Genomic DNA, 14425 nt, shown 5'->3' on the forward strand with positions numbered 1-14425 from the left:
TTATAAAAAATTACTTTATTAGGAAAAAAATTTTTAGAAAAACAACCTCAAACATGTCGAGTCATCATGTTTGGATGGGAATGAAATATTTTCATTAAAGTAAGATAATTAAAAGTGTTAATATCATTTTATTTTCTTGTAAGAATTCAATTTTCCTACCCATTAAGAAGAGAGAAAGTGGTAAAGTAATTCATGAATTGTATTTTCCTGAAAATGTATTACGCATATACCAATCAAACACTCAAATCTTACTTTTCCATAAAATTCTAGCAACTGAATGCGCCAAATAAAAGGATGAATTTTCATAGGGATATTAGAACTCCATAACCAAACACCACCTTATTAATTTGTTAAAATTTGAAAAAAAATCATGTCTCTTTTCATTTGATTAAGTCAATTTCCCTGAGCACCCAAAACACTAGAAAAAAAAAAAGAGGAGATTTTTTGAATGAACAGTAATTTTGTGCATGAAACAAATGGAACATTGAATTTCATTACACTTTAGTAAGTTTCATTTTAAAATTCACTGAACGTTAATTCTCAAACATTTAAAATCTGAGTGCCCCTTGGGCCCTGAAATATGAACTAAGATAAGTAACTTTCAAACGATAAATACAAAAATACACAATAAATCAATTGAAACAATAAGAATGAATATTTAGATATAAATCTATTAGTATTGAAGTCCTTGCTTCAAGTCATAATCCCACATGAAGAAAGGGAAAGACTTGCTCACACCAGGTCTATACACCCAGTAAAATCTAATAATGACTATTGACGCAAATAAATGTTCAAGTATATTTTCGCTAGAAAAAAAAGAACAAAATAGTAATAAAAAGTTATAATTTTTTTAAATGACAATCAACTATTGACTAGGTATATAAAAAAATGAATATACTATTAGTTAGATGTATGAGGAATCAATATATGTTGGATGTAATTTGCCAAGAAATATCACTGGAATTGTCAATTGAGAAAGAAAGCTTATATCGACGTCATTGGTTACTTGATGAGGTTGGACGGTGCAAGGATTAAAAAGAAATTTTCTCGTTGAATCTAATCCATGATTCACTTGTCTCACCATTATAGCTAAAGACAATAATTAGACATTTGTTCACGCCTTCCATAAACTAGAAAGAAGAACATAACGTTTTGTATTATATACTTAGAGCAATAACAATAACAATAACAATAACAATAACAATAATAATAATAATAATAATAATAATAATAAGAGCGTGCTATATATTTTGCTAACCTAACGTGTTGGCAAACAGACAAGGCTCATGCAAGACAAGCCTAAGAAGGACAAAAGCTGCAAAGCTGACGTGTTCGGCATATTGAGGGACCCTAAATTAGTAAAATTTGGAAATGGAACCTGAAAGCTTTAATACGTGACAAACAAATAGAACGTATGAGTTTTTTTTCTCCTTCCTTTTCAGCCTTTTTAGGAAGAATAAATCTAAATGTATAGTTCCAAATTATGGAGCAGACAATTTTTGCAAGTTGAACCCCTTATAAAAGAGTGATGGCCAATCTAATAATATGCATGTATCAGAGTTACAACCTTTTCTACTGTAGGGGTCTCTTTTTCCTTTTCTTTTCTTTCCAAACACAGAACATAGTCACGGTACACAAATATGCAGAGAGAGGAGAGGGGAACGGCTAAAGAAAAAAGGGAAAAAACCCCACAATTATAGAACATACCAGTGATTTGTACTGCCCCATAGTCAAGATATTTTATATATTCTCAGACATCATCGGCCTTGAAAAAAAGAATCTCTACACCTGCAAGTTTCAACAAATTAACAGTGATAAAAGGCAAGATAACAACGTAATCTCTTAAACCATATATTTTCTTGACACCTATATCATAATGGGGTCAATGGTGACAGCCACACCAATTAAAGTAAACATTTCTTTCAGCAATGCCCCTTGAACAAAGTATAAAGACACAGCCATTGCACCGAAATCAATTATAGAACTGCTTATTTTGTGTCATTTCCTAGCTGGCGAAGAAGAGGCCGAATTTCTAACAAATGATTGATTATTTGGTAGATCTTGACTCAGTTCCAACAAAGTAATTCATGTGACTTTAAAACCTTACAAAAAATGTGATTCTAGTTTGCAAAAGTACTATACGTTGTACAGTAGTCATATGGCTACAAATCTGACCTAATTAACTAAGAAAGAATAATGCTTAGAAAAAAAGGGGCAAAAAAGATAGCTTTGGACAAGAGTCATCAGATCTTATTTTTAAAATCTATTAGAAACAAATATTGATAATTTGATTAAATAAACATGTGTTAGAACTAAAGACAAAAGAGTTTAAGTTGATAAAACATCCTCTGTTGCGCACATGTTCCAACATGACAGTTCATGTTGCCTCCAGTTGAAGCTGCTGACGAATCTTCATTCAAGTTTCCTTCTGACCAGTCCTTTGAAGAAGTCAAAGCTGTTGCCATATGATAAACAAGATTGTTATTACTTCCATTAAGAAGACAATCAGGCTAAGGCTATGTAGAACCAAAATAACCAAATGTAAAATCATATGGAAATAATTGCTAATCTATACAGGCATGTGATAACTAAAGAGAATATAAGAGCTGAAGATAGAAACAAGTAGAATCATGTTCTGATAGTTGGTTGGTGACCAGAAAAATATAGAAAGCTGCAAGGAAGTTGCCAATAAATTCTTATATTAATACTGCTCACCAAGTGGCTGGGCTACAGGCATTGGGTTGAGTGAAGTTATGTCATTAATTGATGCATATGGGCCCAATATAAATACTTAAAAGAGGAAAAATAAAATAGAAGAGCTCAATACATATTTTTCCACATATAGGCTACAGCTACAACAAAATACAGGGGAAGCTACATTAATGACTCAAAATGAATTAAAAGATAATAGAGAGCCAAATCTTATTAGAGGAGAAATTTGGACACGCCACTGGATAATACACAAATGCCCATATTAGATGTTGCAAAAGCAAACTTAATAGCCTTTTCTAGAGAGCAAAATTTGAGATATGAATAATGACCAAGCATGAATTTTATAATTGAAGTCTTGAAGACATTTTATAGCCCTTCAGTGACATTGGTCATGTTAGAATAACTGCTAATAGAGCATCTAACTGGTTAGCATAAGAATGTAGAACCTCTTTTTGTTTCCTCAACTAGCTAACTAACGCTCCAAAATGATCTGGAGCTTTATTCTGTATTCTGATGCCTTTTGGACATTTCCAGTGATGAAATTTCATTGCTGTACAGAAAAAGGAAAAGGTAAAAAGGTCTAGAATCCCTTCCCTGTTCATAAAACCTCAAAATCTGTAGCACAAACACGCCCCGCCCCGCGTGCCCCCCCCCCCCCCCCCCCCCAAAAAAAATAAAAAAAGAGGAAAGAATCCTTTCAGGTACATAGAAAAGAACTAAAAATGAAAATACATAATCCAGAAAATGTATTATTTGTGGTGTTTCTCAAAAATTGGACTCTGGAAGTACAGATCAGAAACAATCTGCAAATATAGACATCCAAGCACATATTCCTCAATGCTGTCAACAAACATCATAATACCATAATGTTTAACAAAATCCAAGGATGAATTTAAAGACGAGGATTATCCATCCCAATAATGCAATAATTCATAGATCCAAGGCAAAAGACAATAAGACTCAAGAACTCATCAATAATGAGAAAGCAATCAATGAAGTTCTTATGAAATGAAAATGAACATTCAAGGGTTTATAAGGTAGTATTTATCGTATTTAAGGTTTACCTTGAGAAACATTAGCCCAAGTTTCTCTCCTATATTGTCATGGATGATCAACTACCAATTCTTTTATTTATTTATTTATTTATTTTTTGTAACTTCAACTGAAAATTTTTCCACATGCACCAGCACATGGTTTGAGCTACAACTGATGAGATCAAGGATGGTTGGAACTTGCAATTCAATTGTGATTCCAAGAATAACAGATCTATACAAAACACAAAAAGAACCAAATATTGCAACCTCCATGACCCACCAATTTGGAAGTCCTTTTTGAAGACAATCAACGTCAATAAGATGCATCAGAGAAACTACTTTCAGTGGTGCAAGTGCAACTAGGTGAGCAATGGAGGCCTTTGAGATGCTCCTCATGTTATTGAGGAAAAAGCTGAAGAAATATTCGAGACTCTGTTCCAGTGGCTTATTTTACCAGGCACCTAATAGATATAAAAGCCCCCAGAAGGTAAAGGGAAAGTGATGATGGTATCCGACTACACCATAGTGCATGTTGCATGATTAAATTTATGCATAGCATAGTGCCGAATTGAAGAACCAGCTGTGCTCAAATCATTTTTCCAATATCTATTCTTACAGGTCCTCCTCAGCCTCTACGAAAAGAAAGGAGTAGAATAACTTTTGTGTGGCAGCAATTAACTTTAGTTAATGAGAGCCTTTACCAGTTCTCCCTGCATAACCCAAGATTGAGGTATCCATATAAACCTGTTGGACTTTATTCAACAAACCCTTTTCCTTTTCCCAAGGGAAAAAAGAAATTGACATGTCAACCATCATAGGACTCTCAGAATTTATTGTGGCTCCAAAGTAAAATATAGAAACCATACAAGCATTATGTAATGTGCTAGATTCTTATTTGGTAAATACTCTTCATGCATAGCTCAGCATTGCAAAATCATTCCTCTCATATGCAACTGGAAATTATTAAGATAGCAACTGGAAATTATGTCTTCAATAATAAAGTAACACTCTACCTATTCCCATCAGGATGAAGCTCACACATTTGGTCGTCTTCCCCAATAGCTAATAAATACCCTGAAGATGTCAAACCCTGCAAATAAAAGAATGAACTGATTTTAAGAACGCACTATTTAAAAGAACGCACTATTTCAAGTTTAATTTTAAAAGAACGCACTCTTTCAAGTTCTAGCACCAGCAGCATGATACCCCAGTTATAGATTTTTACTTAGCACCCATAGCAAAATTTAATGGCATCTGGATTAGTGCTGGTTTTAGCAACAAAATAGGAATTTTAAGCTTTATTTGACAAAAAAATTTCTACAGCTTATTGGTTTTGGCAGAATACCATGATTCTAATGCATTTTAATTGTTCTACAAAAATAAATAAACAAAGGAATCTAGGTGGCTCAAGATGTTCAGGCAAGAAACTAATTGCAAAGCTAAAATGTTGTCTTCAAAGCTTAAATTCCTAAGAAAAGTAGGCATATGGGTGGTAATGTCCCTGAACAAATTTACTTGGAACAACGATTAAAAAAATCAAGCATGAGTCCCCAGTTTGTAACATAATAAAACCATTTTTATGAGTCTACATCAGAACAAAGTTTATAATTATAGATCTTTTAGTCATGCATATTCATTCATATCCAGGTGGATCGGAGGAAAAGGCCCATATAGCCATAATTCGAATATGTTTAGTTGAGACAAGTCTTCCATGCATATCCAAATTTGCACTGTAGCAACTGATCTAGAAACCATTTCAATTAGCTATACCTGAATGGTGACTGCATTCTCTACTATTTGATCCCCATTTTTTTCTTGTATGATGACTCTCTGCCCGCTACATACACATCAAAAACAGATTAAAACTATGCTTGCCAAAGATAATAAAATAGCACATGTCTTGACAACTATATTCAAGAGTTCGACAAGGTAAAGTGAAAAACATATTTATAGCTTAAATGTGGTAAATAGGGATGGTCTTCTGACAAATCAACTTACATATTTGGCGAGATGATATCCAAAACAGATTGAAGAAGGAAAAAAAAAAAAAAAAAGATTTTGCAACTATATATTAGCAAGAGAAGTTTTGGGAACATCTTTTACAACATGCATTGTGATTAAAATTTGCTGACTTATTTTCAACGAACTTGATTCAAAATTTCTCTGTTCCACAACATCTATGGACCTGACATTTTGAAGGAGACAATGACGGAACAAGAAAGGGATGATAATAATAATAATATTAGTTTACAAATTCAATTTTGCTATTTCAGTGTCTTAAACTTAATGATGGACCTGACATTTGTTTGCTTCATTCATTTCTTTAGGTTTTCATTTTTTTTTTTTCTCTTTATTTTATGCACTCCTATTTCTATTGTTTTTGTTTCGGAATATAAAAGAAAATTATGAAGAATTCATTAGATTTTTTTTTTTCAAAAAAAGAAAATATATAAGAAAATATAAAGTAAAAAAAATGAAGAAAGAGAGATTAATGGAATAAAATTTACTTGTTAACATCATTTGTTGAATAAAATTGTCTATTTTAATTTTCTGACAAAAGTTTCCAGCCAAATGCACTTACTGAAAAAATTGTCTGTTTAGACAATTGATAGAGAATAAAATTTAGACACTACAACAGAAAAATTGACAAAATTTAAGCAACAACTACATAATTATCCCCACAAGAAACTCTATTAGGTTATGATGGACATAAATGTGAGTAAACAAAAAAACTGCAGGTCCACATGATGAAGAGTGATTAAAAAAAATGCACAACTCAATCTCACCTGTGTAGCCATGTTCTATAATACAGCTCCTCAAGAGTTTGGAATCCTGGATGAAATACAAGAAAACTTGGCATTATCACACAGAATTTGGAGTTTAGAAAAAGAATCATATTGTTAAATGAAACAATTTGCAATTTCTAAGGCTTTTTCTGGAGGTCTTTTGGGCATTACTTGGCACAGTTTAAGTAAAGACTAGCTACCTAGAAACTAAACAATAAACATGAAAACTTCCCTTAGCTGCAGGAAATACATTTTGCTAGTCATTTCAACTAATTTTTGTTGAATGAATTGCGCTCCTCATGTAGGGGCAACGTCTGATACCAAAAGCACAAAACTCTATTATGCTTGATAGTCATAAATAATGTACGATTAAAGTGGTTTTCTAATTTATGATTTTACTTTATGAGATATTGAATATTTTGCAAATATGGGGAGAATTGAAATTTGTGTGAGGGCAAAAAGGGGTTACTATGAAACCATGCACCATGGTCCATAAGAAAATCTGAAAAGCAAGTAGCCAAAGAAGTTCAATTCTTTGAATAGTGCGACTAAAGAAACAAATAATCTCAGACTAGCTTTTTATTTAACATCTGATATTATAAGTCAACAGAACTCCTGCAACTTTCAAATTTATTAGCCATGACCATATCTCCCACATCTCTATTTCATTGAGAAAGCATTTATGTCTTCTGAAGTAAATTCAGTTAATTGCCACATGTGCATAATTTTTATAAAAGGACATGTCATATTGGACATGCATGAAAACAGAGAAAGCATTAGATGGCAAGTCTGGTGATTTTTCTACAGAATAACAAATCATTAGAAATAGCACAATCAACAGTGGAATTGAATTCTTGACAAATTAAAAGATAGATTCACCTTGATTTATGAAAAGATCAAAGAGGTTTTCATATTTGTTAAAGAAAGCTGCAACAATATCTTCTCTTCTCAATCTGTCGGCAGCAGTAGATAGTTCCCTTAGCACAGCATTCAGGCATGTTGTTGGTTTCTCATTATCAACATTCAAACCTACACCTGCAGGAAAGGGTAACGATGACCACTGCTATCATGAACAAGAATTTAAACACTTGCCGCTTGTGCACAGAATAAATTTTGGACTGCCTATAGCCCACTAATTGTGTACAAAGCATGGGCGCTTAGAACAACAGAAAAGATAATCTATTTACCAGCACTAACATTGAACGTCTTTGATTTATATGTTGAAGTGCATAGGATGCCACCAACTTTAAGGCCATTTAAGTAAAGATCATTTGGCCATTTTATTTTAACATCGAGAAATGGTAAGCCCTGAAATAGACGATAGTGCCAAAATGAGCATATCAATGTCTTAAAAAATTCATACATTGACTGAAATATTTACAACTAAAGCATCATGCACAGCACCAGCGGTTCAAGTTGCCAAAAGCAAACAACGAAGTTAATCTTTCGCCCACCGTCAGTAAGAAAGTCTGAAATTTTAGTCTCTGTGATTTGCCTTTGGCGTGTTCATAATTCATATCTTAAAAGCATCTTGAAATTTTAGTAAATCTATTCTATTCAAATTTTAATTAGAGACTAATTCACTCGTGATAAAAAAAGTTCCATTAACTTTTAGCACCTTAATAAAAGATGATACCATACTAAAGAATAGTCACTTCTTTAATATAACATTCTTCTTTAAAGCCTTCCATTATACATTGTTTAACGAGTTTCCAACTTCAGTCTCTAAGACCAAATACTCAGAACACAACTTAACCAAAGCTGCTAACCTAAGTCATCGTCTTCCTTGCTTAACAAGAATCTTTAAAGAGACACCAAAAAATGGTATCAAAGGTCATATAAATTTTAATAGAGCCTTGCATTCCATCTACTCTTTCTGTAAACTCAGTAAATATCGATCCATCAATGAAAACTACTTACATTCTTGTGACAAACATCTTTTATTGCCTCCGTAACAGCAAGAGACACCACATATTGCAACAAAGGCACAACTCGCCCATCCTCCATTTGAACAGTAAATGAAAACAACAAGCAACCCGGTGGAGATTCCCACACATTCTTGGACCGACCTAAAGCAATCAATCAACAAAACCATAAACTACAAAAACATGTAAACATCCAAATGACTGACTGCATATATGAAATACCAAACCTCGTCCTTTATATTGAACATCAGCAACACAGACTGTGCCAACGGGAAGCTCACAGAAATTGCTGAGAAATGCCAAAAGATAATTGAACATTCACTTCTACAAACAAAAAACAGTAGGTAAAGTTTCAATTCAATCGCTGATGCTTACTGCGAGACGACGTCGTGAGTTGAAGTTAACCGCGGAGACCAAATGAGAAACCTACCGAATCGAGCAGTGGAAAGACAATTGAAGAACAGCTCTAAATTGAAATTCTCTTTTTCTGGCTTAGCTATCTCCGATTCCATGAGCATTGAAACTACGGTGTTATCAGGGAGTTTAAGAACGCCATTTTTCTTTAGAGATTGAGCGATTTCCTTCTCCGCAGATGACTTTCCAGATAACACCAGTGTACAACTAGAACGACTGCTGTCCATCGCAGCTATTGATCGATACAAAACGAAGCCCCTTTTGTAGGTTGCGGTTGCAGGTATGAGCTTGTATAGAGAACGAAGCGATAGAGAGGTAAACTTCACGCAACTCGTGAGTGGCATCTGCCGGAGACGTTCGCCGAGAGACGACGTCTTTAATCTTTTGTAGTACCTGTAGGACGACGGAGGAACCAATATCAGCTATTGGCACAGCGGTTGCTCAGAAGTTATTATTACAGACGGTTTTAGAGCCGTAGATTTAAAGCGTTGGACACGTCATATGCATCTATCGGTTTAGTCGGCGCCTGTGGTGGTGTAAGTATACAGTGTAATGTGACCCTAGTTTGTTAATTTTTGCTGCTTTATAACGGTGGAAATTTAAGATTTTGAACATTCTGGAGGCAGGGGACAGTGTCCGTGTCCATGGACGAGTTGCAGGAGGCTCTTCAAGATTGGGGTTTAACTGTTCATAATCTACCAGAGAAAGGACGTTGTCTCTTCACTACCAAGGATTTCTATCCAGGTCATTTTTTAGCTAATTTATGATTCAAAGAACTCAGCCTTTATTATTGGATTTCATTTTCATCCTTTTTTACATTGCAGGAGAAGTGATTATAAGCCAAGAGCCTTATGTCTGTGTACCAAATAACTCGTCAACTGAGTCGCGGTGTGATGGATGTTTCACTTCAGTTAACCTCAAGAAATGTTCTGCCTGTCAAGTTGTTTGGTACTGTGGCAGCAAATGTCAGGTGTGTGGATGATTTTCCTGGATTTTACTTCTCTTTTCTTTATTCCCGCCGCATATTAGTCCCTTGGCTCCAAAATGTACTATCCAAAGGAGAATTCAAAGATGGGAGGATTAAGAATCATTTATGCGATTTTGTATAATTTTTCAGAAGTTAGAGTGGAAGTTGCATCGTCTTGAGTGTGAAGTGCTTTCAAAACTTGATAAGGATAGACGGAAGTCTGTTACACCTTCTGTACGTTTGATGGTGAAACTTTACCTTCGAAGAAAATTGCAGAATAATAAGGTAATCAGTTTGTTATTTGCTAATCTGTCAGTTACCATAATATGTTCCTTTTGTCATTCATTTATAAAGTTCTGCTAAATAGTGATTCATGGGATTTCAATATTCTTTGTCCAGTCTTAATATGCTTGATTCTTTTCAATGCAGACTCTCTCTGCTACTGCTACGGATAATTATAATTTAGTGGAGATGTTGGTGGCTCGTATCCTTTCTAACTTGCACTTTTGGTTTGATCTGCTTGATGTATTGCTTTCTGGTAGTATTGAAATTGCACAATTTGGTTTGGTTTGTTTTGTTTAACCTTCTATTTGGTAAAGACATGAAAGACATTGATGAGAAGCAATTGTTGCTATATGCACAGATGGCCAACCTTGTCAACTTGATTCTTCAGTGGCCTGATATTAACATAAAAGAAATTGCAGAGAATTTTTCCAAGGTTCCCAACTTAATTCATTGTAGTTAGTCATTATCAGTTATAGCAACTTCAATTGTTTCTGGCTCTAGTACTACTGTTACGTTTTGGTAGATAAAGATGCTTGGAGTAAGCTCTAGTGTTTCACATAAAGCAACAACGTGCTAGTCTGATATCCCTTTCTCTTAATCTTCTCTTAAGCAAAACAGAGGGGACATCTTGAGTGGCAAATGAATCATTTATTTAGAACTAAAACAATGTCTCTAAGTTGCATTTTTAACTCAATGGTCACTCAGTAGATATTTATGCACTAAGCAGGGGGCTTGCATTATTAGTGATCTAGAATTTTACTGTTGTGCAACTGCATTTTCATTACTGATTACTTTTCAGTTTGACGAAAAGCCTCATTGTCGCATGAGGAAAATCTCTCTAAGTAAGATTGCTTTTATGGCTTTAGTACTTACATCTTATTCTCTCCATTCAAATGCAGCTTGCATGCAATGCCCATACCATTTGTGATAGTGAACTGAGACCTTTGGGCACAGGTTTATATCCTGTTGTTTCCATTATTAACCACAGGTAACTATCTTAGTGGAATGTTTATCTGGTTGTTTACTCTTCTTCTGGTTTGCTCAATGGTTCTGGTGCTGCAGCTGTTTGCCCAATGCTGTTTTGGTATTTGAGGGAAGGCTGGCTGTGGTACGTGCTGTACAACATATACCAAAAGGTGCTGAGGTAAGCATGTTTTTTCTTTCTTGGTTATTATGTTTTGCAAATTATCTGAAGAAGTGCAGATGTTCATTGGAAGGTTGAAAGGATGGTAATTTGATACAGATTTTACATTCGATTGCAAGTCAATAATTTTTTGAAATTTTAAATTTTCACTCTTAGGCCTCCTTAGGCATCAAATTCAAAGTTCTGTTTGTGTCAATTACATTATGCAATCCCCAAGAAAGCTAATACTTAAGGATTTTTTACAAAACCAAACTTCCTGTAATTTGATGGCATTACGAATATAGTGTAAAGGAATATAAGACCTTGAAATTCTGATAGATGATTACAATATTTTTGACTGCTAGACCAATTAGGATTAAACCATAAGTAGAACTAATTTAAGAACCTATGGTAAATATTGAGCTGATAACTATGAACTTGAAGTTACAAAGTACCTTGGTTTATAAAATTCTGTTGGATCCAATCTATATTTGACTAGTTGTTTTGGGAGTTAAATAAACATAAAATAGGGCTTGAAGGGTCAAAGTAAGCCAAGTTTGCCTCACATTGAATTCGAGCATAATTTAATATATTCTGATATTTGAACTTGTTCTTTGAAGAGCTCATTATGTTCGTGCGGCTTGCTTCAATCTGTTAAAATGAAATGTTTAAACTATATACTTGCTTATGTTCATGAGGAAGTATAATGGCATTGCTATGCTGTCATGCATCATTTTATTTCTGCATGTTGGCAATCTTTTCGTCCTGCGAACATTTGTATCATTATGTGAAGCTATTGGCAATAGTATGTTATGACATATGTTATGTTTCATTTTTGTCTTACTTTTTTTGAGTGTTCCCAACATTCAACCAACTTGAATCGGAATTCCTTGTGCATTAAAAATAGAAGTTGTTTGAGACTTCTCTAGAGTTGCAATATCGCATGAATGTCCAATGTTTACTTAAATATCTTTGTCTTCATGTCAATTCTATATGTAATTTTTTTGGTTCATTTTGTGTTAGGTGGTGATAAGTTACATAGAAACTGCTGGAAGCACTATGACACGGCAAAAAGCTCTCAAACAACAGTATTTTTTCACTTGCACATGTTCTCGGTGCATTAAAGTGGTATTTCCTTTTAAATTCAATAAGAATTTCTTTTTTGTTGATCTTGTTTGTTGCTGTACTCTAAAAGTGCAATTTCTTAAGGATATATGTTTTTGCAGATAATACTTTCCGTATTTCTGTTTTCACTCAACTTTTTGTGCTGTAAAAAATGACTCCTTTTTTCCTGCTGGTTTCTTCTTCTTACAGCTGAAATTAACAGAAAGTGAAACTTTGAGCACTTGTTATATTTGTCTTTTGCTTTTGTGTTGCTATTGGAATTGGTAATCGCTGTTAAAAAATATGTTAAATTCACTTGATTTATAGGTATACATGATTTTTAAGGATTCATTATATAAATTGAATGTAAAGAATGAGCCCAACAAGAAAGATATTTATACATGCACTTGTATTCATGTACCTGCATATATTTATTTAATAATTGCTAGTTGCTAATGCTCGTATTCCATCTAAGGGTCAACAAGATGATGTCCGAGAAAGTGCAATTTTGGAAGGTTACAGATGCAAAGATGATAGATGCATTGGTTTTCTGCTTCGTGATTCTGGTATGTGATTAAGTTGTAGTCAGGACAAGCATATGATGTATGCAGCCTTTTCATTTTGTTTTTAAATATGCAGATGACAAAGGTTTTGCATGCCAACAGTGTGGCCTACATAGGAGCAAGGAAGAAGTAAAAAAGATAGCAGCTGAAATTCAAGCAACTTCAGACAAGGCTTCCAAGTCTGTATCTTCTGGCAGTATCCTTTTCTGCTGTTTCTGTTGAGGTTCTCAATCTCTTTGTCCATTTCCTTACATAGGTTTCTATCTTTCTTTTTTCGTCTTAATCAAATGACTTTTTGGCAACTTCAAATCACGAAGGAACATCATCTATCCACTTTTTTAAAAAATAAACAAATTTTTTCTTTAACTGGTCATAGATCTGCAGGAAGCCATTTCTATGTATAAGACTGTTGAGAAACTCCAAAGGAAATTATGCCATCCCTTTTCAATTAGCTTGATGCAAACTCGAGAAAAGCTTCTAAAGGTAGAACTTTGATTGCCTTTTTCTTCGTTAATGTTTTTTCTCTTACTCAAGGAAAAATTGTAGTAATATAGATCTCAACCTTTGTAACAATATACAATAAGCATTATTATATGCCTGATATAGGAATTTTGGCTTTTTTCAGATGTTGATGGAGCTGGAAGACTGGAGAGAGGCTCTCTCATATTGCAAGTTGACCATTCCTGTGTATCAAAGTATGCCATGCTCCATATCCTGTATATGGGATGCCTGAAACCCTACTATTTTTATTTTGAGGCCTTTACTAACCTAGAGAGAAGGTTTTAGCCTGTTATGGATAGACATTCCTTGAGCCATATATTATGTCTTATGAACTCTCGAGTTGCAGTGTTAAAACTAATATTGCTGCTCATACCCTCAAATTAGCTCTCTGTTTCATTTGCAGGTGTATATCCACAATTTCATCCCTTGCTTGGATTGCAATATTATACCAGTGGAAAACTTGAGTGGTTAGGGTTTTTCTTTTACATGTCTAGATTTATTTGCATTACCTGCACTCTTGTTGTTTTTCATTTTCTCCTCCCTTATAATTTTAAGGATGCTTTTCCAATCCCTTAGAACAGCAATCAATTATTAAAATAAACTAGCTGTTGGTTCTTGATGTTAAAGGTTGCTTGGGGAAACGGAGGATGCTATCAGATCACTGACCAAGGCAGTTGATATACTAAGAATTACTCATGGCACAAATTCACCCTTCATGAAGGAGCTTATAATGAAGTTGGAAGAAGCACGTGCTGAAGCTTCTTACAAACTTTCATCTAAAGATGATGAGTAGCAAAGTCCTTGTTGTAAATCAACGAAGCTTCTGGATTCCACTATTTTGTAGATTTGGCTGTTTTACTCTTTGTTTGATATAAATGAATTTGCAATATATAAGAGTAAAATTTGATTTTGTTATGTTGAATTTTCATTTTGAGTTATATACCACTTCTAACTTCTGAGGGGTTCGAATCTGTTCTAAACGGGGATGGCAATGTTCTTTTTCTTATGATA

At 34.1% G+C, this 14425-nt stretch overlaps 2 protein-coding genes across 3 annotated transcripts; one reads left to right on the plus strand and one right to left on the minus strand.

Moving 5' to 3' along the window:
* Positions 1–636: 636 nt before the first annotated feature.
* On the minus strand, positions 637–9215 carry LOC105638886 (biotin--protein ligase 2). Of its 2 annotated transcripts, XR_016322550.1 has the most exons (10): positions 8833–9215; positions 8685–8746; positions 8453–8601; positions 7720–7840; positions 7412–7567; positions 6533–6578; positions 5517–5583; positions 4760–4836; positions 2360–2455; positions 637–1788 (listed from the first exon to the last, which is right to left on the minus strand). XR_016322550.1 is itself a non-coding variant. In XM_089725946.1 (9 exons), the coding sequence occupies exons 1-9, from the start codon at positions 9213–9215 to the stop codon at positions 2413–2415; spliced, it is 1104 nt and encodes a 367-aa protein (XP_089582072.1). In that variant the 3' UTR covers positions 2030–2412. The 2 variants fall into 2 exon arrangements, 1 of the variants encoding a protein (XP_089582072.1); XM_089725946.1 differs by lacking the exon at positions 637–1788 and having other exon boundaries at positions 2030–2455.
* A 51-nt stretch (positions 9216–9266) lies between these two features.
* LOC149493522 (histone-lysine N-methyltransferase ASHR1-like) lies at positions 9267–14329 on the plus strand. The gene is made up of 15 exons (XM_089725945.1): positions 9267–9407; positions 9498–9615; positions 9696–9841; positions 9989–10123; positions 10268–10322; positions 10438–10556; positions 11023–11111; positions 11186–11267; positions 12270–12374; positions 12826–12916; positions 12990–13109; positions 13290–13396; positions 13539–13608; positions 13818–13881; positions 14042–14329. The coding sequence occupies exons 2-15, from the start codon at positions 9516–9518 to the stop codon at positions 14205–14207; spliced, it is 1449 nt and encodes a 482-aa protein (XP_089582071.1). The 5' UTR covers positions 9267–9407; positions 9498–9515; the 3' UTR covers positions 14208–14329.
* Positions 14330–14425: the final 96 nt, after the last annotated feature.

The sequence above is a fragment of the Jatropha curcas genome, chromosome 9 (genome assembly GCF_041381405.1).
Source record: "Jatropha curcas cultivar XTBG-Jc1 chromosome 9, XTBG_Jcur_1.0, whole genome shotgun sequence".
Taxonomy (NCBI): Eukaryota; Viridiplantae; Streptophyta; class Magnoliopsida; order Malpighiales; family Euphorbiaceae; genus Jatropha; species Jatropha curcas.

Excerpts from the sequence above, each read along its gene's own strand:
- LOC105638886 (XM_089725946.1), bottom strand. The coding sequence starts at position 9,215 with ATGCCACTCACGAGTTGCGTGAAGTTTACCTCTCTATCGCTTCGTTCT. Across the intron at positions 6,579-7,411 it reads TGATCTTTTCATAAATCAAG|GATTCCAAACTCTTGAGGAG; the intron begins GTGAATCTATCT and ends TATTTCATCCAG. Across the intron at positions 2,456-4,759 it reads CTTCATCCTGATGGGAATAG|CTTTGACTTCTTCAAAGGAC; the intron begins GTAGAGTGTTAC and ends ATATGGCAACAG.
- LOC149493522 (XM_089725945.1), top strand. The coding sequence starts at position 9,516 with ATGGACGAGTTGCAGGAGGCTCTTCAAGATTGGGGTTTAACTGTTCAT. Across the intron at positions 10,557-11,022 it reads TTGCAGAGAATTTTTCCAAG|CTTGCATGCAATGCCCATAC; the intron begins GTTCCCAACTTA and ends ATTCAAATGCAG. Across the intron at positions 13,110-13,289 it reads CAAGTCTGTATCTTCTGGCA|ATCTGCAGGAAGCCATTTCT; the intron begins GTATCCTTTTCT and ends AACTGGTCATAG.